Source organism: Cervus elaphus, chromosome 13 (assembly GCF_910594005.1).
Source record: "Cervus elaphus chromosome 13, mCerEla1.1, whole genome shotgun sequence".
Taxonomy (NCBI): Eukaryota; Metazoa; Chordata; class Mammalia; order Artiodactyla; family Cervidae; genus Cervus; species Cervus elaphus.
Window position 1 is genome coordinate 57,602,367 of NC_057827.1, and position 23,612 is coordinate 57,625,978.

Consider the following 23,612-nt stretch of genomic DNA (forward strand, 5'->3'; position numbering starts at 1 on the left):
GGGATTTGGGGGGGATGGGGATGGAGGAATGGCTGCCCCTTCCCACCAAAAGGGAAGGGAATTTCATACTCTGAAAGGTTGTGGATATGTAGGCTAAGTTTAAACATCACAGAAAAATTCTTTATTGTACTGCAACAGACAGACAGGTATTGGGTGTGTGGTAGAGATATCCTCTTAAGAGCTGTAGGGACCTCTTTTTTGTGGTTTTTGTCCCTTACTCAGACCTGAGACATCATCCTAAGGATGGAGTTGAGGTCCTGAGAAGGAAGGCTGCAAGACCTAAATTTATGCTCCCTCTTCCTCATTCTTCCTCAGTTTGTTCCTATGCTTGAAAGTTGGCCCAGACCCTGCTGTTGACGGAGTTCCCATGGTTAGCTGCTCTCAAGTGCTCACATTCTCTTCTGTCATTCCTCATGGAATGAGGGTAGATTTTGTCTTCCCATTTCCTTTGACCTCAACATCAGGATTAAAACTTAGGGTAGTGTCTGTGTGCCTTTCTTCCTATGTCCTGGTTTGTTCTAGGGTTCTGGGCTTCTTACATCCCTGTACTCAGGGGTGGACTCCTGTTTTCCTTTTTATCACCAAAGGCAAAGCCAAGTAAGTCTTTGGTCCCCTTTGGTCTTTCCCTGCCCCCATCTCTACCATGAGAGCCAGGAATGAACTGGTGCCACACTGTCTGCTGGGTTAGCAGTGATTCCTGAGCTGCTGACTTGGAAACAGGCTCTTCAGCTGGGTTGAAGAAGTAACAGTAGCTCCAGTGAGTCAGATACTCTGCCTAGGGTATTAGGGTGTGTGTGGCCACTTTTTTCAAGTCAGGTGTAACTACTGACTTCAACTTAAAGGGAGGTAACTTCCCATTGTGTCTTTGAGGAATCTGTTGGGCTGGACAGCTCCTGTGAGTTAAGACTTGGGAACTCCAGTTCAAGGGAATTCCAGTTTATGAAAAGTATCTAGATTGGATATTTGTCATTTGGCAATACTGACACGATGACAATGTCGCCTGAAGATAGGATGCTGGGGGTCCGGGGTTGGGGACCAACAGAACGGTGCTAGTAGCAGCCCCAGATAGAGGAGTACACAGGCCCAGCATGAGGCAACCTTGACCCAGAAGGTAGCCCAGCTACCTGTGGTGAAGGTCTTTTCCAGCTCTGCTCCCTCATAGCTGTGGAACCAAAGTCTCTGGTTAGAGAATCTGCAGGGCTGTGACTTTCAGAGCTTAGAGCTATCCTACTGCCCCACCAAAGAATATGGTAGACTCGTGTGTCTCGGGAGAACTCAGGACTGGCCTTGAAGTGCTTTTTTCCCTAAAACAACTAGGTTTTTGGAAGAGTATCCCAGGCCCCCCTCCATCCTACCTGAACCAGTTGGTGAGGGTAACCATGACATAAAGTGATGCAAGGAAGAAGACGAAGTGGAAGGCAGAATAGCTATAGGAAAGCTGCTGGACTTGCACTGGAGGAGCTGGAGAGGTCTCTTGGTCAGCTGGCCTGGCAGCCACACCACTTGGTCCTGGAGAAAGGAAAGAACTGCTGGTAGCAGAGCTGCTCAAACACCTCTTCCTTCCCCCAGCCTCTTTCATGAAGGCATTTGCACTCTTTGGCATTCTGCAGAAATCTACACTTATGGATCCTCACTTGACACTCACCTTCCTCTGGCTCCACTGTTTTAGGGCAGCAGAAACAGAGTGAGGGCTTCTGTAAAATGAAAGGCAGCATGTTTTGGAAAAAGAATGTCTGGGTAATAGTAGAGGAAACTCCTCCTCTTTAAAAAGATTGGTGTGGTGTGACAAGTGGAGGCACACCTGGGTTCAAATTCTAGCTCCAGTATATGACTGGCTATGGGAACTTTGGTAAGATGTTTAACCTTCTGTGCCTCAATTTCTCCATTTGTAAAATGGAGCAAACACCTACCTCACAGGGTTGTTGTGAGGATTAAATTAAATGAGATTGTGTATGTAAAGTATCTAGCACAGTGCCTAGCATATTGTGGGTACTCAATAAAAGGTAACAGCAGCTAGAATCTGAGCATTTTGGGTAGAGGTTGATAGGAGGTGTGTGTGTGTTGCTATGTGTGAGGGGGGTTGGGGTATTGGGGATATTGAGCTATCCGTCCTCACCTGGAACTCATAGCTGTAAACCTTGACAATCCACAAGGGCCCAAATACCTCAGCCAGGTAAGAAGCCTCGTTGCTGAGAAGAGACAGTTCTCAAAGTTGATACAGTCAAATAGCAGGAGGGTTACCTGATGGCATTTACTCCCAGCTGATCCCTATTAGTAACTCAGGAGGGTAGTGATCTCCCAAAGCCCCTTTCCCCCCAAAATTTTGAAATTTTTTCATGTGGGGCCCTGAAATCTTTTGTGCTTTTAAAGTTTCTCAAGTCATTTCCCCTGTCCCCTTCGTCTCATACAGATCATCTGACGGGTGCTATTCTTAGAAATTGTTTTTATGAGGAGCTTTCCTCTTACCTTCCTTTAAAGTTTAAATAAACCATTGCCCCAGACTATCTCCTAACCATCCCTGTCCTTGTGAGCATCCTCCCTTCTCACACCTTTCCCTTGACACTTTTACGCACCAAGCAAAAAGCACGCAGGCATACATGATGCCAGCACTCATCATTGCCAGAGAAGTATCTGGTGTGTGGGATTCCATTTTACTCAGGCCAGGCAGGCACAGAGTGTGATTCTGTCCTTGAAGGATTACTGAGAAAGGGCAAGCAACAGAAGAGAAAGATGATAAGAACAAAGAGCTAGGTATTTGGCAGGAGCGAAAAAGGTTTTAGCATGGGTAAACCTTGTTAAGAATCCAGGTCCTTTCCTTACCCCTCTCTGGAGGACGGCTGGACAGTGCAGAGAATGTCAGGTACATGATATAGCAGCTGATGATAGAGGCTTGTAGAAGGCCAGAGCGAGGTTGCTCTGGGGAGAAGGGAAATCATTGCATTAGCCTACTGGGTACTAATTTCCTTCACTGCTACCCTCACCTGTGCTTCTGTCTCCCCACCCTTTGGAGGAAGCAGAGAATTGGTTGAGATTAGGGAGGCAAATGAAATTTGCTATCTGGGCTTCCCTGGTGGCTCCATGGTAAATCTGCCATGGGAAAATCTCATGGACAGAGGAGCCTGGCGGGCTGTGGTCCATAGAGTTGCAAAGGGGTTGTATAGAGAGATGACTGAAGTGACTGAGTACAGTGCAATTTGCTATACTAAAGGCCCCCCCCAATCTTTAATGCTGTAAGGCATGTACCTACTGAGGCGGATGCAGGGAGCGATGGAGAGGAAGGAGAGGAGACCACAGAAACAAAGGTGCAGACTAAGCAGCATCTTGTTGAGCAGGCAGCCAGCTGGGTGCGTGTAGTGTTGGAACAGGAGCACGGCTGCTGCACCTGCCGTGCTGTAGAATCCTAGGGTGGTCAGCAGCACAGCGAGGAGCCAGCGGCAGTCTTGGGCTGCACCTGTTTGCCTAAGGGTGGGAGGTGGGCAGTGGCTTGGGGCTCCCAACTCTTGCTTTTACCCATTATCAGCTATTCCCCCTCTCCCAGAAGATTGGTGAGACTTGTCTATCCCACCTGGCCTACAGCCATCATATTCCTGAGCTTTTCCATATTGCTTAATTGGAAGCTTTGGGGTCATCAACCTGTCATGTCCTTTGCCCAACCTGACTGGGTCTAGTAATGTCAGATTTCCCAGGAAGCCTTCAGGGTTATGTGCTCCTTACCAGTTCTTGTTCCAGGAATGAGCAAAGGCAGTAATAAGCACCAACTGCAGAAGGATGAATGTGAAGCCGCCACATATGCCAATGTAATGCCAGGCTGCAAGTGAGGCACCAGTAGAAAAATGTAACTGATCATATCATTACTCCTGGTCCTCTTCCTATCCTATTTTTTTTTTGGCTGTGCTGCGAGGCTTGTGGGTTCTTAGTTCCTCAAACAGGGATCAAACCCGCATCCCTTGCATTAGAAGCATTTGGACTGCCAGGGAAGATTTTTTTCTTAGAAAATCTTTTAGCTTACACCTGCTGATCAGGATGAAACAGAACATACCTGGAAAGAGATGCTCATCAGGGATGCAGAAGGCAACAGCACAGAGACCTAGCAGGAATAGCAGCTTGAGGAGCCAGAAACTGGTTAAGAAGCAAAGAAAATGTCTCAGAATAGACAAAGGAGAAAGCAGAACTATAGGAAAGGGGAGAAGAGAGACAACTAAGTAGAGGAAGGGAGGAACCAGTCCCATGTGAGAGGGGCTGGGGACAGGCTGATCACAGCCTATTCCAAACTCTGACTCTGATACCTAAATAACATCTGGACAGTGTTCTAGAGATGACAGAGGGTTTGCATATAGTAACTCCACTGTTATCTCCATTTCAGAAAACTAGAAGATCAAAGAGGGTAAGTGTGTGGCTTGTGGTTACACAGCAAGTATAGTGGAAGCAGGGACTTAAACCTGTTCTCTGTCTTTTTACAGTGCTATGACTTCATCTGGAAATTTCCTTTACTCAGCTTGTGTCTACTTCCCTCCCTGTCCTCTCCCCACCCAAAGAGTACACACAGACCTATTATGTAGCTGTGCTCTTAGGCTGGTGCGGGAGTGGAGGTCGATCAGCAGCACAGCCTGCAGCAGGTGGAAGGTGGCAGTTCCTGCACATACTCGGTATACAGCCCCAGAGCCGCTAAGCACTGGGCACTGAGAGAGGCCAAACAGATGGGCACACAGCCCTGAGGGCATCTGGATCTGGAGGGAAGGTACATGTGAGAAATGGCTGGACAAGTCGTCATGCACAGAGAAGTACCTACTCGTGGGTTCGTCCACTCATGTGTCCCCTACCCTCAAGCCAAATCTCCTTTACCTCAGACTTTCTCCGTTTATCCTTTCCCACTGCAGCCCAGCCTCCTCCCACGTACCCCATGTGCCTTGCCCCAGACTCTTTCCACCACTGTCCTTGACAGCAGGAGGCAGCAGACTGCTGAGGTCCCCACGTGGAGGAGGATGTAGAACAGGCGGCTACAGGGAGACTCTGTGAGAGCGGGCCACCTAGAAGGGCAGCAGCAGGTACAGGGAACGGGCCCACAGCAGGACACCTGAGGGTAGAGCAGATGCAAGGCAGCAAGGTAGAGATTTGCTGAGGACAGGCTTACATTAATACATTTGTGAGGTAAACCCATGAGGCTGAATTCCAAAATATCCCCCTCCCCTCTCTTCTCTCATTTAGGAATTCTCAAGACTGGTTCCAAGCTATTTAGGATTGCTTTCCACTGACCTCACGTAGAGCTTTCATCATAAGAACATAACTGGCAGAACTTCCTAAGAGCCTGTCACATCTGACCTCTAATCTTTCCCAGGACCTAAACATCTGGTACCAGGAAAATAGGAGGAGAGGTTTAATGATAAGTAGTCTTAGATCCAAAGAAGCAGAAGGCCTCAGCAGCAAATGGCAAGTCTGCCATGTTTACCAGCTCCCGTGGGTTTTCCTCCACAGCTTCAGCCACCATTCCCTTCCCCTTTTCAGACAGCTCTTGCTCCAGGGAGTTCTCTGCCCACGTACCCTCTCACCTGATAGAAGGGAGGACTCACTATGACACTGTTGACTCCCCTGCGTTGCGGTGCCAGGCGGAGGGAGGTGTTGGGACTTGTGACCGCTTTTGCACCCACCATCCTTATACCAGGGATTAGGCCCAGGTCCACCAGATGGAAGGCAGATGAGAAAGTAGAAGCTTTCTTTCGTCCTCAGCCCATTGGACTCCTGCTATCCCGTGCTGTTCACCCAATTTAAGGCAGAATGGGGAGGGATACCAGGAAAAGAACACCGACCCCCCCCCCCCCCCCCCGCCCCCCGGGTCGTGGAAAATGCAGATACCCTGTGAAACTACTTTCTTCCCAGGGCCCCTTGGGCTACTCAGGCTGTTCTCCCCAGATTAGGGAGCAGTTTGCCTATCTGGTCTGTAGATTAGCATTCTTAATTGGTTTAGGATTAGACGTCATTCATCTTGAACAGAGTTCCTAGGGGTGTGTGGGCTGGACCTAGTTTAAGAAAGGCTGGGATGGTCTGCAGTGGTGACGGGTCTGGGACACGGCCTGGCATAAAACACTGTACAAGCCCGAAGGAAAGTCCGAGAGCCGAACTGCTTTGCTTGCTGAAGCTTCTAGAACCAGCGCACTAAAAAAGGTGTGGCCCAGGGCCAGCCCCGCCCCCCATCCCGGCGGAAGTTGCGAGTTAGTTGCCGGAAGTCGTTCTAAGGCGGGGCCGGGCCTGTGTGGCGGCGCGTTGGGATCGATATGGCGACGGAGGGGGATGTGGAGTTGGAGTTGGAGACAGAGACAAGCGGTCCGGAGCGGCCTCCGGAGAAGCCACGGAAGCATGACAGTGGTGCGGCGGACCTGGAGCGAGTCACCGACTATGCGGAAGAGAAGGAGATCCAGAGTTCCAATCTGGAGACGGTGAGGTTGGCCGGGCAGCGTGTCTGGGAGGGCTGAGAGCAGACGGGGCTCGGAGGCCGAAACGGCAAGCCTGGTTCCAGGAGGGGCCCGCATCCCGCTGGTGGGAGGAGGCGAGAGGGAAACTGAACCGTCACTGGGCCCCTCCGCTTGAGAAAAGGAGCTTGATGGAGATGGGGTTTAAAATGGGTCTCAGGTGCGCAGAATTGAACTAAACGTAGGCCCGGGTTCCTGGTTCGCTCGTCATTATGAATCCACACCTCACTCGCTTGTTACTGGTATTTTAGATTGTTAGGAATTGTGAGTAGCAGAGCAGTAACTAGATCTGTCTGTCCCATAGGCTATGTCCGTGATTGGAGATAGACGGTCCCGGGAGCAGAAAGCCAAACAGGAGCGGTAAGTCTTACCTACCTGCCCCACTCAGAAAAAAGCCATCGTTAGGCTTTTGTACTTCGTACTGTTCTTCAACTCTATCACCAATTTATGCAGACCTAAGATTTACGACTTTACTGTTTTGTTGGTGGAAGGAAAGACCTCCTGGCTACACCTGCCTGCTCTAAATATTCCAGGGGATGCGGTGGGATGGGATGTTAGGCGAGGGAACGGGAGTCCTTTTGTATTTTCAGTCAACAATGTTTATCAAGTCATTTATTTGTAAGGCACAGCTGGGAGTGATCCTTTCTGGGAGTTTATGGTGGAGGTAGAAAATGAGGACTAAAGTACCTGAATATTTTCAGGGAGAAGGAACTGGCAAAAGTCACCATCAAGAAGGAAGATCTGGAGCTGATAGTGAGTAGTAATCCGTAACTACTCTGTGGGTGGGGAATATGTCTTTTGTTTGCTCAAACAAGTGGAGTCCTCACGTTTTGCTGGCACCTTATTGCCCAGGAGGAGACTTCGGTAAAATCATTGATCCTTTTCCTGCAGATGACAGAGATGGAGATCTCCCGAGCAGCAGCAGAACGGAGCTTGAGGGAACACATGGGCAACGTGGTGGAAGCTCTTATTGCCCTAACCAACTGATTTGGGTTTCCTCAGATCCACTGGATTAACTTATTTCAATAAAGATGTCTTTTTTTTTTAAGTTGCAGTTTTATAATTTTGGACCAAGTATAATATATATCATATTTTATTGTGGAAAGTTTACATCTTGGAGTATAACCCTTAATGAACCTATGTTGAGGATTAGTGTAGAAGAGTACCTCATGTTCAGATGTTAGGTAGCAGACCAGGCTCATTCATATGACTAATTCTCGGCAATATTCAAAGTGCACTTAGCGGCTCAGTAAAGTTTACCCCATGGCATGTGTCTCTAGGGTAGCTCATCAATAGCTGAAAGGCCAGCACCTGTCTAGGAGCCACTGTATACAGATATAAGTCACCAATCCAGTTCATAAGCCACTGTGAGTTACAGTTTAGGTACTGAGGTGGGAAAAGGTAACTACAATAAGAAATTATCAAAGGTTATGTCTTAGAATTAATTTATGAAAAGACTTTGATTTAATTACTATTTTAATTCTGAACCACAGCACTTACACCTTAAGATTCCATTTTCTAACCTAGAGAGAAAGCAGTTTAAAAGTTGATCAAGTTTGGCCAAGTCACCCTTGCTAAACTTCTGTTTCTTCAGCTGTAAAATGATACATATCTGATAAGATTGTTTTAAGAAGTGATGAGCAGGTACAAGTAGCTCTTACTTTTATTTTGGCTCTAGGGTGATTCTTAGATTCTATCTCTTGGCACATACAACAGTGACTTATATATATCTTTGTGTTTATTACTTCATAGTAATTATTTGCACTCATATTTTTATCCTAGGACATTTAAGGATTTATGAATGATTCTGCTAGTGGGGCATTTAAAGATTGTGAAAAGACCTTGCCCTTCTCATTTTTAAATGCAATATAGAGATAAGTCTTCCCCCTGGTTATATGTCATTCTTTATAACCCCTAGGCCTCCTAATTTCTGCCATATGCAGGGTGGTTATGTAGTACATACTAAATGAAAAATTTAACTCTGCCAGTGATATCCAGCATGATGTCACTACATTGCAGCTCAAGAGCACTTTGCCCTCCTTGGAACATGAGCTGGGCAAGCAGATACTGGTGTGCTGCTTGGATTCCGTGTTTTGTGTGTCCTGTTTTGTTCTATATACAGCTACAATTTAGACAGCAATGACAATCACATATTTGCTCACGGAATAATTCTAGGTGCCATTTACAATATAGCTTGTCTAGCATCTGTGCTTGTTCCTGAGATGAAAGGGTATGATTAAAATGTGAAACATCCTTTGCCTGGCAATTCCCTGCTGTCTTTTATCTTAGTTAATAGGTAGCTATTTGTCAGCTTACACATTTTATTTCTGATATGCTAAAAAACCTCTTGGTGTATGATTTTTTTATTTCTTGACACTTGCACATAAATGGATCAAAAAGTATGTTTGCCTAGAAAAATTTACCCAAAAATGCAAAACAGGTTTTCAATGACCTTAGACTTCCTGTAAGGTAGAAATAATACATTGTCCACTTACATGCCCATCCATGTTTCTAACCCAAGCTCAGAGCTGGAAAAAGAAACTTGGAACAGTCCCAAGTGAATATGGGAAGCCAGAGCAGTAATGACATTCAAGATTTCTCAGAAATAGTCCTAAGTGGGAGCCTCTAATCCTACCTGGACAGTGCTTTTTTGCGGGCTTCTCAGCATGAGTCCAAACCTCACAAAGCACTTTCAAAGACTGGGTTTGCCCAGTGCCACAAGTATGGCAGTAGGTTCAGCAGGCTGGATACAGGGGCCATGTGAATAGTAGTAAAAACAAATCAAGGACCAGATGCTGAGATTTCCCCTTGTGTCCCACAGCTGGAAGAGAAAGTAGTTGAACTCTAAGTAGTTTTCCGCTTCTTGGCAGATGGCCGTTCAAATACATCTCGTACCCCGGCTGCCTTTTGTTTAAAGAACTTTGTATTTTGGGCGCTCTCTTGGCCCCATGCTGAGTCAAAGGAGGTGGTGTCTTGATCAACGAGGTGGGTGTATTTAGTACGACCAGAGCGTCCAAAGTTCTTGACCTGTATGGATAGATGATGAGTTATACCACCAGATTTATCATGGTCCAGCCTCAATACGTTACTTTTCTCTCATGTCATTAAGGTTCCCCATACCTGCATGACTTTGGGAAGAATGGTTTTGTTGAAATGATCCTCCAGGGTAGGTGCGCTGAAATCTCTCTTGTATACTTCTTCATCCTCATCCTGTAAAAAAGAGTCTTATCAATCTTGTGGTTTTATTTCTTATGTATCTCTCATTTTTCAAACCATTTAAAATTATTTTTATTTATTTATTTGGACTGCACTGTGCAGCATATGGGAGCTTAGTTCCCTGACCAGGGATTAAACCCACACCCCACCCTGCAGTTTAAGCGCAGAGTTGTAACCACTGGACTGTCAGGGGAAGTCCCTCAAACTACAAATTCATTAAATTTTACAACAAAGGATAAAAAGAAACCAGAGGGCATTGAACCTACTGAACCAAAAGCTTACATCAAGTTGAGGAGATGATACTCCTTTTTTCCTTTGTGTTGTCTTTTTCCTTCTTAAATGTAGCTAATTCTTGAAGGTTGGTTATATTCTTTTCACTCAATATGTTCATTCACTCACATGATTTCAACTTTATACAGGCCTCTCAAACCTCCAATCCTGATTCTTCTACTGCCCAATATATATCTTAGGTATTCTGTTCGGATTTCAAACTCACAACCAAAGTGAAAACCACATCCCTGAAATTTTCCAAATCAGCCTTTTCCTGACTTAACTTCTGTAATAGGACCAACATTCTCTCTAGATTCTCATTACTTTGGTTATTAACAGTTTTTGCCTGCAATCAACCTTACACATTTCATTAGATTAATGTGTTTCCTAAAACACAACCCTCATTATACCTTTGTCCTGCTCAAAAGCTTTCAGAGGTTCTTTCTTTTACTAAATAAGCATAATTTCTCTGTGTACTAGTCAAGGCCAAATGCTACATAGCCTTAATGTACTCCTTGCCTTTACAGATGATACTTTCTGCCTCCATTTCTTCTGGTTCCTTTCTTCCTACCACCAAATGTTAGAAAGTCTATACATCTAACATGTCATCTCCTTGATATCCTTTTCAATCCTACCAAATACAACACCTCTCTCTTCAGAAGTCCTTTAGTACGTTCACTCTTTATGTTACATACAAATTTGTATGTTACATACAAATATGTATCTATTTGCCTTAGCTCTATTATTAGATTGTAAGCCTTCTGAGGGCAAGGAGCTATGGCTGTGTTAAACAGTACTACCCTTCATACACTAAATGCTCAAAAGGTTTATCTAATGAACTGTATAAAACAATTATAGAGTAGTTTCAAATCAACATATAAATACAACTATAATGTTGTGATACAGACCATAAACATATATACTGAAAGAATTAAAACAATACCATCTTAAGGGAAGTTTCACAGAAGGGCTGAATCTTTTAACCAAACAGTTTTGGGATACTCTGTTCCTGTCAGCTCTTGAAAGGCCCAATTTAAAGGTAGGCCTTTCATGAGACCAACTTTTCTCCTTGTTAGAGCCTGAGAGTCCCTCATTTAATCTCAGAAGCCATTTCCACTTCACCTTCCTTGTCTAGATGAGAAGAGTTGATATTTGAGTATGTGCACCAAAAGACTTTCACATGAACCTTCCCTTATGTATCTTAGTCAGGAATGCACTGGTTCTCTAAGGAGCTTGATTATTAAAACTGTTGAAATGCTAAAGCAATGATATCTTACGACTTTGAAGCAATCTAAGAAGTAATTAATAATCTCCACTGACTCCTATCTAGAAAGCTATGTGGGCTGGAAAACTACATAATAAGCAAACATTTCCTGCTGACTAGATAGACTGATTTTGGTGGGAGAAGAATAAGGAATCCTCCTTATTTTTCAAAGTTTTACAATTTTACTGGTATCTACAGCAAAAGGCAGGAATTTAGCTGCAGTGGAGATACTTAAGGTTTGCTAAACAGCATCTGTAAAAGCTAGATTACTTTTTGATACAAACTTCTTTAATATCAGGAAATAATTTAACAAACCACATGCCACTGGAGTAATAAATGTCATCAATTCTCCCATTTCCTTTCCTGCTATCTCTCTATTAAGGAATTATCACTAGTGCTAATCCAAATAATTTGGAAGCAGTCCTTTTCATTTTATACAGGGTTAACAGACTGCTGTTTTGACTTTGGTTTTTATATAAAGAACAAAGATCATGGCATTACAAATAATGGTTAGATAATTAACAACTTTCAGGTCAGATTTAGTCACTTTCTGTCCACTGAGAATGAAGTGAATTAAACTTAAACCACCCAAACATGAGTTAATCTAAAGCTCTTTACAGAGCTTGGTTTTCTCATAACCAAAATTTCTCAGCTATGAAAAATGATATCTAAGTGATCTGGGGGCCCTACATAGTCTAGTCTAGTCTAGATCACTCTCTCTTTCAGTTCCTCAATTCTGCTGTTACATCATTTCCTCCTGAGAGCTGGGGCCAAAAGACAATAGTTGCTGCCATTTCTGAAATCCTGCTGCTAATGCTTTCCTCTGTTTGGTTTTACATTCTTCACAGGCAAAAAGCAAATGAGAAAGTTGACCACTGGTAGGAAAATGGGGGGTTATTCCAGTCTCTTTTCACTTCTTACCATGAAGAAGGCACCCCGGTGATAATACTTCTGTAGGAACTTATATTTGCCCTTAACAGCTTTGTTGGTGATGACTTTGCCATTTGCCCGAAGCTCAGCTCGCCTCTCTTCCTCAGTTAGGTTTCTCATTCGTTCAATTTCTGCTTTCTCCTTCTCAAGTCTGTTCAGAGAATGAAAACTATTTATTTCATTTTAGTTTCAGAAAGACCCAGTTATCTAAATATGACACAGTCCCACCTCCTTTCAAGCATTCTATCTTCATCAATTCTGGTTACTGTTAGGAATTAAGATCGGAAGTTTAATACATAAAAAGGTCAGGTAGTCTTCATTATGCACGAAGACCAGGTACTGCAAACTTCGGAAAGTTGATTCTAGTCTTTTTGAGGTTCAGACATACTACTACTGCTTGATTTTATAACATTATGAATTTCCCTTCCCTGAAGAGCCACCTTTGTTTAAAAAAAAAATCAGAATTTAATTCTGTATAAGACTTGACTGGTATTTCTTTAGTAATGTGCTTACATGTCACAAACCAAGGATCACCGTCATTAACTAGATTGCAGCAGTTTTAACCTTTTTTGGGAGGTGCAGAGTCATAGGTCCCTTTTCTTCAAAAAAAAAAAAAAGAAAAGCATTCCCAGTAGTTTTTAGGAATAGGTGGTGCAGCTCCAAGATGATTTTGCTCTAACAGTGAGTATGGTAGAGGAACTGCATAGCAGCCTCCAAAATTGTGAGAAATAATTGTTTTAAGTCACATACTTTTGGGTTGGGTTGTTATGCAACAACAGAAAACTGATTAAAGCTAGTAACTAGTTTGTGTCTACCAGGAAACTACTAAAGGGAGTATCAGCTGTACTCTTATGGAGAAACACTGACAAAATGTGTTTCTCTTCCCTGATTTTATTACAATAAGCCACATTCCAGTTATGGGGAACACACCTAGCTGTAGGAACCCTGAAGAAAGCTAGAATGGAACTCACAGTAGGTGTGGAGCCTGAGAGCTACCCTACTAGGAACCTGACCACCCAGCGGTATTAAGCTCTAAGCTCATCCTATTACTCACGCTTCTCTGTCTTCTCTGTCCCTCTTGATTCTCTTTAACTCCCGAACTTTCCAGGCCTCATATTCCTCCTCATCATTTTCATCATCAGTATTGAGTGCATCCAGGGCAGCCAGAGACCGCTTGTTCTCCTCCAGCTCTTTCTTGGTTTCCTCCTCTACAATCTGGATAGGGAGAACAATTCAACTGTTGGACTTCCTTATTCTCCCTCAGACAGACCGAAACACACAACTCCTCACACTCAATCCTCACAGCCACGCCCAGCACCTTGAGTGTGTACTTGCGTCTCTCCTCAGCCATGTGTTTGGCCTCCTGCTCCAGCTCCTTCTGTTTCAATGCTTCAGCCTCACGTTCTTGAACTGTCACCCGGTCCTTCCTGCAGCAGAGAGGTCCTGTTAATTACCCAAAGTCCTTAGAGTGGGGCTCTTTGTTCCCTAAATCAAGTCACATTCAAACCAGACAAAGCCAAATGGTTTCTGGCTTTATTATTTGCAAAGAGCTAAAAGTGGGAATCATTTCTGGTCTTTAGAACATCAAAATCCCATCATCTTTGAACTGCCTGAATATCAAGAAACCTGCTGGACTGTAGGATTTCTAGCCATTAGGGTAGGTAAAGGAATTTGCTCTTAAGCTTGATTTTGTATTTAAAATAATATAAGACCTTGGCAGGTATGTTTTCTTTAAGTGGAAAAGGAGATGTGAAAACTAACTCAGACCATCACCAAGATGCGTGTGTGCGTGCTCAGTCACTTCACTTGTGTCTGACTCCTTGTGACCCCATGGACTGTAACCTGCCAGGCTCCTCTGTCCATGGGATTCTTCAGGCAAGAATACTGGAGTGGGTTGCCATGCCCTCCTCCAGGGGATCTTCCCAACCCAGGGATCGAACTCATGTCTCCTGCATTGGCAGGTGGGTTCTTCACCCACTGAGCCACTTGGGAAGCCCAGCACCAAGCCACTCCTCAGCAAACACTCTGCTGAGCTGGGGCACCGGGCAGAAGACTTTCACTTAGTGCCTGCATTTCAGGAGAGCATGAGCGAGAAAAGAGGCTTCCCTCTTCAGACCCAGAAAGCAGTAATTATGTGGATTCAGGCCAGGTCTGTGAAATACTTACTTCCGAATGAAGACTGGCTTAAGGCGCGGCTCCATCTCATCCTCACTGTCTGTGTACTCCTCATACTCAGACTCTGATTCGGACTCCTCCCCAGAACGTCCCTCGTCTTCCACCTCCATGACTTCCAGCTCTTCATTTTTTCTCTCCTGTGCTCTTTGGCGCATCATGCCACGGCGCCGTTCTATTTCCTATCAAGTTACATGTCCAAGCCAGTCAGCCAAACGGCCTGTGCTCTGCAGTGGCTTTTTATTCTTACCTCATCAAGCTCAACAAATTCTGGTCGAGTAAATGCAACTTAGTACCACTCTATTTCAATCCTATCCAAAACAAGTAGGGAACACTGGATCTGACTTCTGCCAAAAGCTTATATCTTATGCTGCTAAGGCCTCAACAAAGGAGCACTGGCCCTAATTTCTTCTTCCACCCAGAAAGAACTTCCCACTTTCCTTAATCATACCTCTTCATCAATCTCTTCTTCCTCTTCTTCACTGCTATCTTCTCGTTCCATGCGCCAAGGATCTCCTTCTACTTCGGAGTCACTTTCTCCAACCACTTCAGGTTCCACTATTTTCCGGTGTCGAGCCAACCTGAAAGACAGTGTCCAACTGTAATACCAACCTCACAAAAATGACCTTTCCTTAGTCACAGAGCACCAGGACGTGACGTTTCCTTTTACTAGTACTGAAACCTCGAGATTAGGAAACTGAGGGGCAGATTAAAGAAACTAACTCAGTGTCAAAAGAAACAGTCAAGTTGGACCTAAAACATTACATGTATGCTGAAGCACCCTGGGGCACTGGACCAAGCTTAGATGGGTGCCATGGGATATACTGTAAAGCTCAAAGTAGTTGACTTTCAACAGCAGATCACATTATGTTTCCTTTCAGTGGTATCGTATCTTTGTAAAATTGCTCTTTTTTTTTTTTTTTGGGCTGCTGTGATAAAAAGCAAGTTCTGCATGAAAGTCAATACAGAACTGGAAATGGGTGACAGGGTCAATGTGACTCTGAGGTTTGAGAAGTTTCAGTGCCCAAGAGGCACACAAACCCCAGTAGTAAGTAACTGTGGTTATATAAAAATGAAATAAAAATCTTTTTTCTCTTATAGGTATTAAAGTTTTCAAGTACTTAAGTTGCTAGGATATAAATATTTATTACATCATTTGGCTCTAACTACTTAATAAAATAAAAAGAACTGTTTAGGCCCACAGGGTCTGTGAAAAAACTCCTGAGACAATGTGAACTATGAAAGTTGGGAACCTCTGGCTACTCTGTAAGGTAATGTCTCAGTCAATACAAAATACACAAAATCCCTTGTTGGGAGGGGTCCTTTTCTGACGTGAGACCACTCATCAGTCCTTTTCTCCTACTTCATCGGTATCATTTCTCCTCATTAGCTTTTAGAATAATTACCTGGAAAAGATCAATTTCTCAAATTTTAGAAAACATCTCTGTGCTAAAAAGACCCCTCAACAAACCAACCAATGTTCTGTGCTTTCAATTCCCTTAATGAGTCATTTTCCAAACCCCACTCTGCTTCAGTTTCCTGGCTGGTAAAAATGGGGGATAATCTTACCCTCATAAAATCATTATGTGGATTACAACAATTAGTTAAAGTAATATACCAGGAACAGTGCCTGGTACACAGTAAGTACTACTCAAGTATTAGCAATTGTTGCTGGGTTCACATCCGGGATAACATAGCCCTCATCATTACCTCTCCTCCACATCTTCACTAATACGGTTCTGCAAACGCCGCAGCCGAGGGTCACTAGATGAATCCTCCTCCTGTTCCTCGGGCTCTGCTTCTTGTTCTTTGGCTTTCTTAATGAACTGAAACTCTTCATCCTCCTCATCTGAGGACTCCATAGGGGCATAGTCTGGCCTCTTTCCCGACACATAACGTTTTACCTTCACTTTTTCCATCGAAATCTCACCTGGATAAGAGACAGAACTTATGTTTCAGTAGCCTCTTTCCCAAAATCCTTCAACCCTTGGCCTTTCCAGGTAAAAAAGCCCTGTATTCCTGGCAAACCAAGTCCAAGCAGAAGAAGGAGCCCTGACCCAACCATCTATTCAACTATATCTTTTTCCTACAAAGGCCAAGTCATTAGAAGGTGTTCCTGTGAACACCAACACTAATGATAATGAGGTTTAGCTTGGGTACAGTGAGTGGAGGAAGGGTGGGCAGTGAAACAATACAAAATCCTTCCTAATAGGGAGACTACATCCACCTTAACTATATGCTTAAGTGAATTATTTGTAACAGTGCCCAGCACACAGTAAGGGTGACCTAACTGGGAATATAAGATTGAAATGGTGTTCGGTCATTCTTTTAGTTCCTCAAGATATTTCTCTGGCAGTCGCTATATGATCTATTACCACATAACTCGATCTTCTAATGTTTATTTCTACCTTTTCTTTTAGCTTATGTGCTACCAAACCTGCAAGAGTAGATTATCTGTCTTTTACAATCCAATGAACAGAAAAACAGTGAAAACTAACCAACACATTTTCTAAGATGAATACAACCTGGATAACCAAGCTGGACAGTTCAAGGGAAAACTTTAGGTGGACTTCACTTACAAACATAGATACAGGCAACATAAAAACTAACCAAGAAGCCCCTCTAAGCTATAGGGACATAATTAAGATTTAGCCCAGGGCTATAAGGATGGCTTAACCTTAGAAAATTAACAGGGGAAAAAGTAATGTACTTTTTAAAGTTTATATACTTACAGTCACACAATCTTAACAATAGATACAGCAAACATTATATTTAATGATAAAATATTAGAAGCACTCCTTTAAAAAACAGTGGGCATCATTAGGTTGTCCCTATCATACCTTCTAATCAACACTGTATTATGGTTTCAGGGCAATAAGAAAAGAGATAAAAGGTAAGAATTAAAAAGGAAGAAACTTCCACAATTGGCAGCCAATATGATTACTTACGTAGAAAATACAAGATAACCAGAGAAGCTTAAAAAATTCAAGTAGAAAGGAGTATAAATGCTAGATAAAAATAAATGTACCTGTACATTGGCTACATATAATTAGAAAATACACTTTAAAAATACTATGTACAATAGCAACTAATCTATAAGATACTAAGGAATAAATTCAACAAGTGATGTGTGAGGCTATAGGAGGAAAAATATAAAATATAATTGTTTTAAAGATATAAAAGATCAAAATAAATGAAGAAATGTATCATGTTCAAAGATGAGAAGATGGCAACTGTGCCCAAGTAGATCAATAAATGCGTGCTCTATAATTTTAATGTAATTTCATTAAAAGCTGTCCCCAGGCTGATTCTAAAATCATATGGAAGAATAGGAGGTCAAAAAGAGCCAAGACAATTCTGAAGAACAAGGTGAGGTAAAAGACCTTAACAGACACCTTGCCAAAGAAGATATACAGATGGCAAATAAGTACGTGAAAAGATGGTCCACATTTTATGTCTTTGTGCATGCTCTGTGGCTTAGTCATGTCCGACTCTTTGCGACCCCATGGAGCGTAGCCTGCCAGGATCCTCTGTCCATGGGGATTCTCCAGGCAAGAATACTGGAGTGAGTTGCCATTTCCTCTCCCAGGGCATCTTCCTCACCTAGGGATCAAACCTTTGTCTTCTTCATTGGCAGCATCTTTTTAAACCACTGAGCCACCTGGGAAGCCCTTATATGTCTTCAGGGAATGCAAAAAAAAAAAAAAAAAAAAAAAAGACATGCTGCTACACACAGAATGGCCAAAATCCAGAGCTCTGACAATACCAAATGCTGGGAAGAATGTGGAGCAACAGGAACTCCGATTTATTGTTGGTGGGAGTGCAAAATGGCACAACCACTTTGGAAGATAGTTTGGTGGTTTCATACAAAACTCAGCATACTCTTACCATATGATCTAATTTCTGCTCTTTGGTATTTATACAAAGGAGCAAAACACAAAAACCTGAACATGGATATTTATTGTAGCTTTGTTCATAACTGCCAAAACTTGTAAGCAACCAAGGTGTCCTTCACGCGGTGAATGGATAAATAAACTATGGTACATTTAGATGATGGAATATTACTCAGCAACAACAAAACAAAAAGAGCTAGCAAGCCATGAAAATACATACAGGAACCTTAAATGCATATTACTAAGTGAAAATACTGTGTGATACCATAACGATGGATATATATCCCTATACATTTGTCCAAATCCATAGAATGTACATCAGAGTGAATTTTAATGTAAACTACTGACTGAATGATAAATGAGGTGTCAATATAGATTCACACTACCCTAGTAGAAATTTTTACATAAGTGCACTAAAGAGACATGTTTAAGCACTATTTGTAAAAGGAAAAAAAGTAACAAAACAACAACTAAGTGTCCCTCAACAGGGATCAAACTGTGGTTTAATTATACAATGGAACTTATAAGCAGTTAAAGGGCTTCCCTGGTGGCTCAGAGGTTAAGAATCCACCTGCCAATGAAGGAGACATTGGTTCTATCCCTGGGTAGGGAAGATCCCCTGGAGAAGGAAATGGCAACCCGCTCCAGTAATCTTGCCTGGGAAATCCCAAGGACAGAGGAAACTGGTGAGTTACAGTCCCATGGAGTCCCAGAGTCAGACAGGACTTAGCTACTAAACAACAAGCAGTTAAAATGAATGAATAAGATCTTCATGTATCCAAAGGACACTTCTCCAAAGTCGTGTTGATTTAAGAAAAAAACAACAACAACAAAAGGCAGAATACACAAAGATAGATACTGTATATTTAAAAGATGAAAAAGAACTGACATTATTTCCCAAATACTTTACTGAAAAAACTAGGACTTTCAGTCTGACTCCCCAAACAAGTACAGCTTTCCTTCATCCATCTGCACTCATAAGAATCCTAACTCATCCTTTAAAGATCAAGTTAAATACTCTAATCTGAAGAGATTACTCCTCTGTCCTCCCAAAGCATTTCGTTTATATCAACTATGTGACAGGTTTTATAGGTGGGAAAGACCATAAACTTGTTCAGAATGTGCCTCTTTTTCTATGTCTCACATCTACAGACTATGAGTTCCTTACACCACAGTTTTACACCATTTTGTATTCAATTTAACAAATACAGTCACTGCGATGGCTGAAAGGGATAAAAAGTTTTAAGATAGAGTTCCTGCCTCAAGTAGGTTATTAACTTACGATGTAGTAGACGGAGGTGGACACGTAATTACAAGTTATAAAAGCACCATAATCAGACAATGGACAATGAAATGCCACACAACGCCATGCAAATAGCAGGCATTCACTATATTAGCCTAACTTATTGGTGGAGAGAGCACACAGGTCCTACTAACAAGATGAGTTCTAAAAGTAGCACCGCGATCGGATCCGAATTTGACAGGGAAAGTCGAAGAAATAGAGGCAGGGTCTTAAGGATTGCTGGGGATAAGATGGTGGGCCCGGGGTAAGTGTGGAATATGCTGGCGAAAGAGGTAAGATCGGACTGGAAAATCACTCAACACAGTACCTTTCTCATTGCGAACCGGGACGGCCCCAGCCGTTGACTGGATGGGCGGTTGCTTCATGAGTGAGCTTGGGACCGACATGTTGACGACAGCGGCGGTGGCTCCCGAAACTCGACTGATTTCAAAGTGAACAGCTACAACGTCAACGAAAAGATAAAACCCTCTGCTCCTAGGACCACTGGAAACTGCTACGCGACTGATAGAAACACCACCTACGGCCGAGCTAGAAAAACCGGAAGTACGCGACCAGAGGATTGTGGGATTGTGGAGGACTTCTAGACGCCTAGGCCTAGAAGGCGGAGTCTGTTACTGCGCATGTCCATAGGCTGCTCTGGCGTTCGCAACCTCGCAGTGTTTGTACGCGTCTTCCGTGCGGGAAGTTGGTTCCACTGGGATTTGCTGTTAAGACTCTGCGACGAGGGAAGTCTCAAGTAAAGGTTTTGTTGGTTAGGTTGGTCTGAACCCGAGTATTATAGGGTAGTGATGAATAATGAAACTCAGGAGATAATGAACTGCAGTTTGTTCAGATTGTCAAATTTGAAAGCTCAGAGTTTAATCGGAATAGAAATCCCGTTAACAGCACTTGATTAGCTCAGTTGATGAGGCTGAGCGGATTGTGGTGAGGTATTTTTTGGTCACTTGAGGGCAAGTGGTGGTAATTTAGGCCAGTGGCAAGAGAAAAAAAAAAAAAAAATCCCCCAAGCGGCTTAGAATAATGTCTGAAATCCGAACACTATTAAGCTTTCCGTTCTGTCCATTTCTGGAGACTGCCTATTACAACATATTCCTGGCTGGAATGTTTGTGTATGGGTCCGTAAGTAATTATTAAGCACTTGTGTTTAGCTCACTTAGGAGTATGGAATATTGTTAAAAGGCTCGTGTCCTCCAGGAACTTGAATTTTACTTTGTAAGCCTTAAAGGGTTTATAGAATAGGAACAAATAACCCCAATTTTCTAGGTGGATCGTGTTAAAAAAAAAAAAAAAGGCTAGTTGGTAGAACACACGCACTGTAGAAAAGATTTTATAACTGCTGTGTAGGGAGAGAAGGGACAGTGTGAGCAAAGTCTTGAAGTCCAGAAATATGGCATATATCAGGCTCTGTGAAGTTTGATTTTATCAGTAATTTTTGAGTCTGGGGTGAAAATTGCTGAAGGGAACTTTCCTGAAGGTACTGTTAGTAGCATTACTTCTCAAGTGGTTTCACCTGTTCTACAATTGGGCCTCAGCTGGGAGAAGATATAAAATTGGGCAAGTCTCAATCAAAGAACAGTGCACGACACAAATTTTGAGCTACAAAGTACTGTAAAAGTAGAGTTGATAGAAATTTGTATTGTAAATATATCAGCTCCGAAATTATGCTATCCCGAGGGAGTAAATCTAATGGGAAGGCAGTTCTTTCTGCTCTTGGCAACCCAGAAAATAGAAAACAACAAAACAACTTTTCATATGACAATAAGAAATACAGTGTCCTAAAATCTTATTTATGGTACTTTGTGATACAAAAATTATTTAAGACTTTCCCCCTGTCCTTGGACTTTGTAAGGTCATTACTAGAATCTTAGTTAACTGGTGGGTGAAGTTTTAAACCACCTTATCAGCTCTTGGGGGGGAAAAAGTCAAAATACTTCCCTTCCTAGGAAGAAGAGAATACGGTAGCCATAGGGCATAATTTTCTGGTGGGGGGATCACAAGGAACCATCGGGTCGAGGTAAAGCCGGCAGGTTGATTTCATTTCTTCTCTAGTTCATCTGGCAACTAAGTACCCCTGAATCTTTTCCAGGTTCACATTGCTAGGCGAGGTGGTTTTTCTTTAGGAGAAGCGCAAGTGGTTTTCAAAGTAAGATACAGGCAGCAGCAGCGTCAAAAACCACCGGGATCCAAGGTAAAAATGTCGATTCGGTCCCTTCGCTTCCCTAAAGAATTTGAGTTTGGGGTGAGGCTGGCAAGCTTGCGTACCTAGACGAAAATGTAATGCCCCGTGCCCCTTCGCCCTCCCGCCGGCCGGGGGCAGCGCCACCCTTCGCCGCCCGCGCCTCCCCGGCGCAGGGCTCCTCCTCGCCCCTCCCATCTCCACTCATCCCCGCCTCTCGCCGCAGTCTTGGCGGGAAGACGCCGGCAGCTACGCTGCGGAAAGATGTCTGGGTCCCGCGCGGAGGCTGAGCAGAAGGGGGGCTCCAGAGAGCGACTTCAGGTGAATGTGAGAAACCGCTTGTCCCTTTTGGGTGTGTTGCTGCCTCATTCTTCGTGAGGGATATGCCTGGCATAGGCCGGGGAGAACTTGCCAACCGGCACCTCCTCGCTGCAATACTACTTCCCGCTCTTTGGGGCATCTCTCAGTAACGGGTTTTGGTTTTTTCCGGGTGTTGCTTCAAAAGATAAGCAGGGATGCCTGTCCTGGTTTTCCTCTATGGAAACTGGGCCCTTAGCCCCAAGGAAGATGTCTATCAGTAACCCCAGAAACAGCGTCAGGCTGGGATCAGGAAGTCTGCGTTTGTTTTTGCAGTCGTTTTGGTGCGTTTCCCACTCTTGGAACAATTCCAGTTATTCTCAATTTTTCTCAGTTTTCTCAATTACAAATTGTAGTCATTTTTATTATTGGTCTGGGGGACTCATGGCTCAGAAATGTGCGCAGTATAATAATTCTATTTAGGTTAATGAATTAGGTATCTAGATTTTGGAGGGAAAAAAAGTTTCCTTACAGGCTGTCAGCTGGGATTTATGTTGTCATTATGAAATAGGAATTAGAAGTACTTATACAGATCTGTGGGACTTCCCAGGTGGTGCTAGTGCTAAAGAACCTGCCTGAGAATGCGGGAGACAGAAGAGAAATGGGCTCGATCCCTTGGTTGGGAAGATAACCCTGGAGGAGGGCATGGCAACCCACTCCAGTGGTCTTGCCTGGAGAAACCCATGGATTGAGGAGCCTGGTGGTCTGTAGTCTGTGGGGTTGTAAAGAGTAAGAAAAGGCTCAGGACCTGGAATTTTAATACTCTTTTCCTTTATTGACCTGAATAGGTGAATGAATATAAGGAAAACCAAAACATCGCTGATGTATCTCTGAGACCGGTACAGACTACAGTTTTAGGAAAAACAGCTAAGGTGTATCTGGTCCCCTTTTCACTGAGTAACTACAAGGCAGGCCAACTTAAGCGCCCCAAATCCCTATTAGATAAGAATTCTAACAATGAAGTGACATGTAAGAAATCTAAGAAAGCTGAAATAACGAAAAGTTGCAGAAGGATTTTAACTCCAAAGATGGAAGCCACATCTTCCAAGGAAGAATCCACTCTGCAAAAATCATCCTTGGATGTTCATGCTGAAAGCAACAAATGGCAGTCCAAGAGCCCTTCAGATAGAGTGGTTCTCAGTGCTGATACAGAAAGCAGCCAGGAAGGAGACAGTGATGAAGACACCACACCAGGCCTGGTAAGAATCTAATTACTAGCTTACTCAGATTTTCATGTTTAAAAATTTGGAGTTTTGTTAAGCCACAGTTATCAAGGGTCTCTTTAGCTCAAACAAATTATTTTACCATCTAATTTACACTTAAGTGAAATTTTATTTTTTAAATGTACAACAGATACTTTCCTTGAGTTTATTTGGCTCTTGTTTTTTTCCTTCTTTGGGAGGCTCTTGGTTTTGGTTTGTGAAGGAGAGGATTGACTTTGCTTCTCTCTCTTTCTCAGTTTGCTGCACTTATTTTTGAGCTTACTCCTACTTTACCGTGTCTTGCTCGCCTTCACATTGTTTACGCATAGTATACCAGAAGAGGTTGACTTGTAAAGGACATATAG

General features: G+C 43.2%; 4 protein-coding genes across 11 annotated transcripts in view; 2 read left to right on the forward strand and 2 right to left on the reverse strand.

The window, feature by feature from the left end:
* Nucleotides 1–100: 100 nt before the first annotated feature.
* SERINC4 (serine incorporator 4) lies at nt 101–5,707 on the reverse strand. 2 transcript variants are annotated; one of them, XM_043922285.1, is made up of 12 exons: nt 5,547–5,707; nt 4,898–5,074; nt 4,549–4,727; nt 4,040–4,119; nt 3,715–3,808; nt 3,248–3,459; nt 2,821–2,916; nt 2,574–2,700; nt 2,117–2,189; nt 1,646–1,694; nt 1,356–1,509; nt 101–1,162 (listed from the first exon to the last, which is right to left on the reverse strand). In XM_043922285.1, exons 1-12 carry the CDS (start codon nt 5,646–5,648, stop codon nt 967–969), a joined length of 1,539 nt encoding a protein of 512 aa, XP_043778220.1. In that variant the 5' UTR covers nt 5,649–5,707; the 3' UTR covers nt 101–966. The 2 variants fall into 2 exon arrangements, with proteins under 2 accessions (XP_043778220.1, XP_043778221.1); XM_043922286.1 differs by lacking the exon at nt 3,248–3,459 and having other exon boundaries at nt 3,715–5,707.
* On the forward strand, nt 5,706–7,512 carry HYPK (huntingtin interacting protein K). Of its 2 annotated transcripts, XM_043922283.1 has the most exons (4): nt 5,706–6,431; nt 6,769–6,824; nt 7,166–7,217; nt 7,356–7,512. In XM_043922283.1, exons 1-4 carry the CDS (start codon nt 6,270–6,272, stop codon nt 7,449–7,451), a joined length of 366 nt encoding a protein of 121 aa, XP_043778218.1. In that variant the 5' UTR covers nt 5,706–6,269; the 3' UTR covers nt 7,452–7,512. The 2 variants fall into 2 exon arrangements, with proteins under 2 accessions (XP_043778218.1, XP_043778219.1); XM_043922284.1 differs by lacking the exons at nt 6,769–6,824; nt 7,356–7,512 and having other exon boundaries at nt 6,240–6,431; nt 7,166–7,225.
* Nucleotides 7,513–8,811: 1,299 nt separating this feature from the next.
* MFAP1 (microfibril associated protein 1) lies at nt 8,812–20,051 on the reverse strand. Its single transcript, XM_043922275.1, has 9 exons — nt 19,820–20,051; nt 16,027–16,246; nt 14,768–14,897; nt 14,311–14,498; nt 13,463–13,571; nt 13,199–13,359; nt 12,136–12,295; nt 9,585–9,674; nt 8,812–9,491 (listed from the first exon to the last, which is right to left on the reverse strand). The coding sequence occupies exons 1-9, from the start codon at nt 19,896–19,898 to the stop codon at nt 9,309–9,311; spliced, it is 1,320 nt and encodes a 439-aa protein (XP_043778210.1). The 5' UTR covers nt 19,899–20,051; the 3' UTR covers nt 8,812–9,308.
* Nucleotides 20,052–20,127: 76 nt separating this feature from the next.
* WDR76 (WD repeat domain 76) overlaps nt 20,128–23,612 on the forward strand; it is a 56,483-nt gene continuing 52,998 nt past the window's right edge. Inside the window, exons 1-4 of one of the 6 annotated variants that reach the window (XM_043921698.1) lie at nt 20,128–20,248; nt 21,599–21,700; nt 21,915–22,015; nt 22,834–23,244. In XM_043921698.1, the coding sequence (XP_043777633.1) occupies nt 21,953–22,015; nt 22,834–23,244 (474 nt within the window). In that variant the 5' untranslated portion in view covers nt 20,128–20,248; nt 21,599–21,700; nt 21,915–21,952. Of the gene's footprint in view, nt 20,269–21,598; nt 21,701–21,914; nt 22,016–22,833; nt 23,245–23,612 lie in introns of all 6 variants that reach the window. The other 5 variants (XM_043921697.1, XM_043921702.1, XM_043921699.1 and 2 more) reach the window with 5 other exon arrangements.

Excerpts from the sequence above, each read along its gene's own strand:
- SERINC4 (XM_043922285.1), bottom strand. The coding sequence starts at position 5,648 with ATGGTGGGTGCAAAAGCGGTCACAAGTCCCAACACCTCCCTCCGCCTG. Across the intron at positions 5,075-5,546 it reads TGAGTCCTCCCTTCTATCAG|GTGTCCTGCTGTGGGCCCGT; the intron begins GTGAGAGGGTAC and ends CTCTACCCTCAG. Across the intron at positions 1,695-2,116 it reads TTTACAGCTATGAGTTCCAG|AAGCCCTCACTCTGTTTCTG; the intron begins GTGAGGACGGAT and ends TTCATTTTACAG.
- HYPK (XM_043922283.1), top strand. The coding sequence starts at position 6,270 with ATGGCGACGGAGGGGGATGTGGAGTTGGAGTTGGAGACAGAGACAAGC. Across the intron at positions 6,432-6,768 it reads AGAGTTCCAATCTGGAGACG|GCTATGTCCGTGATTGGAGA; the intron begins GTGAGGTTGGCC and ends TCTGTCCCATAG. Across the intron at positions 7,218-7,355 it reads AGGAAGATCTGGAGCTGATA|ATGACAGAGATGGAGATCTC; the intron begins GTGAGTAGTAAT and ends CTTTTCCTGCAG.
- MFAP1 (XM_043922275.1), bottom strand. The coding sequence starts at position 19,898 with ATGTCGGTCCCAAGCTCACTCATGAAGCAACCGCCCATCCAGTCAACG. Across the intron at positions 16,247-19,819 it reads CCCGGTTCGCAATGAGAAAG|GTGAGATTTCGATGGAAAAA; the intron begins GTACTGTGTTGA and ends TCTCTTATCCAG. Across the intron at positions 14,499-14,767 it reads AAGAAGAGATTGATGAAGAG|GAAATAGAACGGCGCCGTGG; the intron begins GTATGATTAAGG and ends GTAACTTGATAG.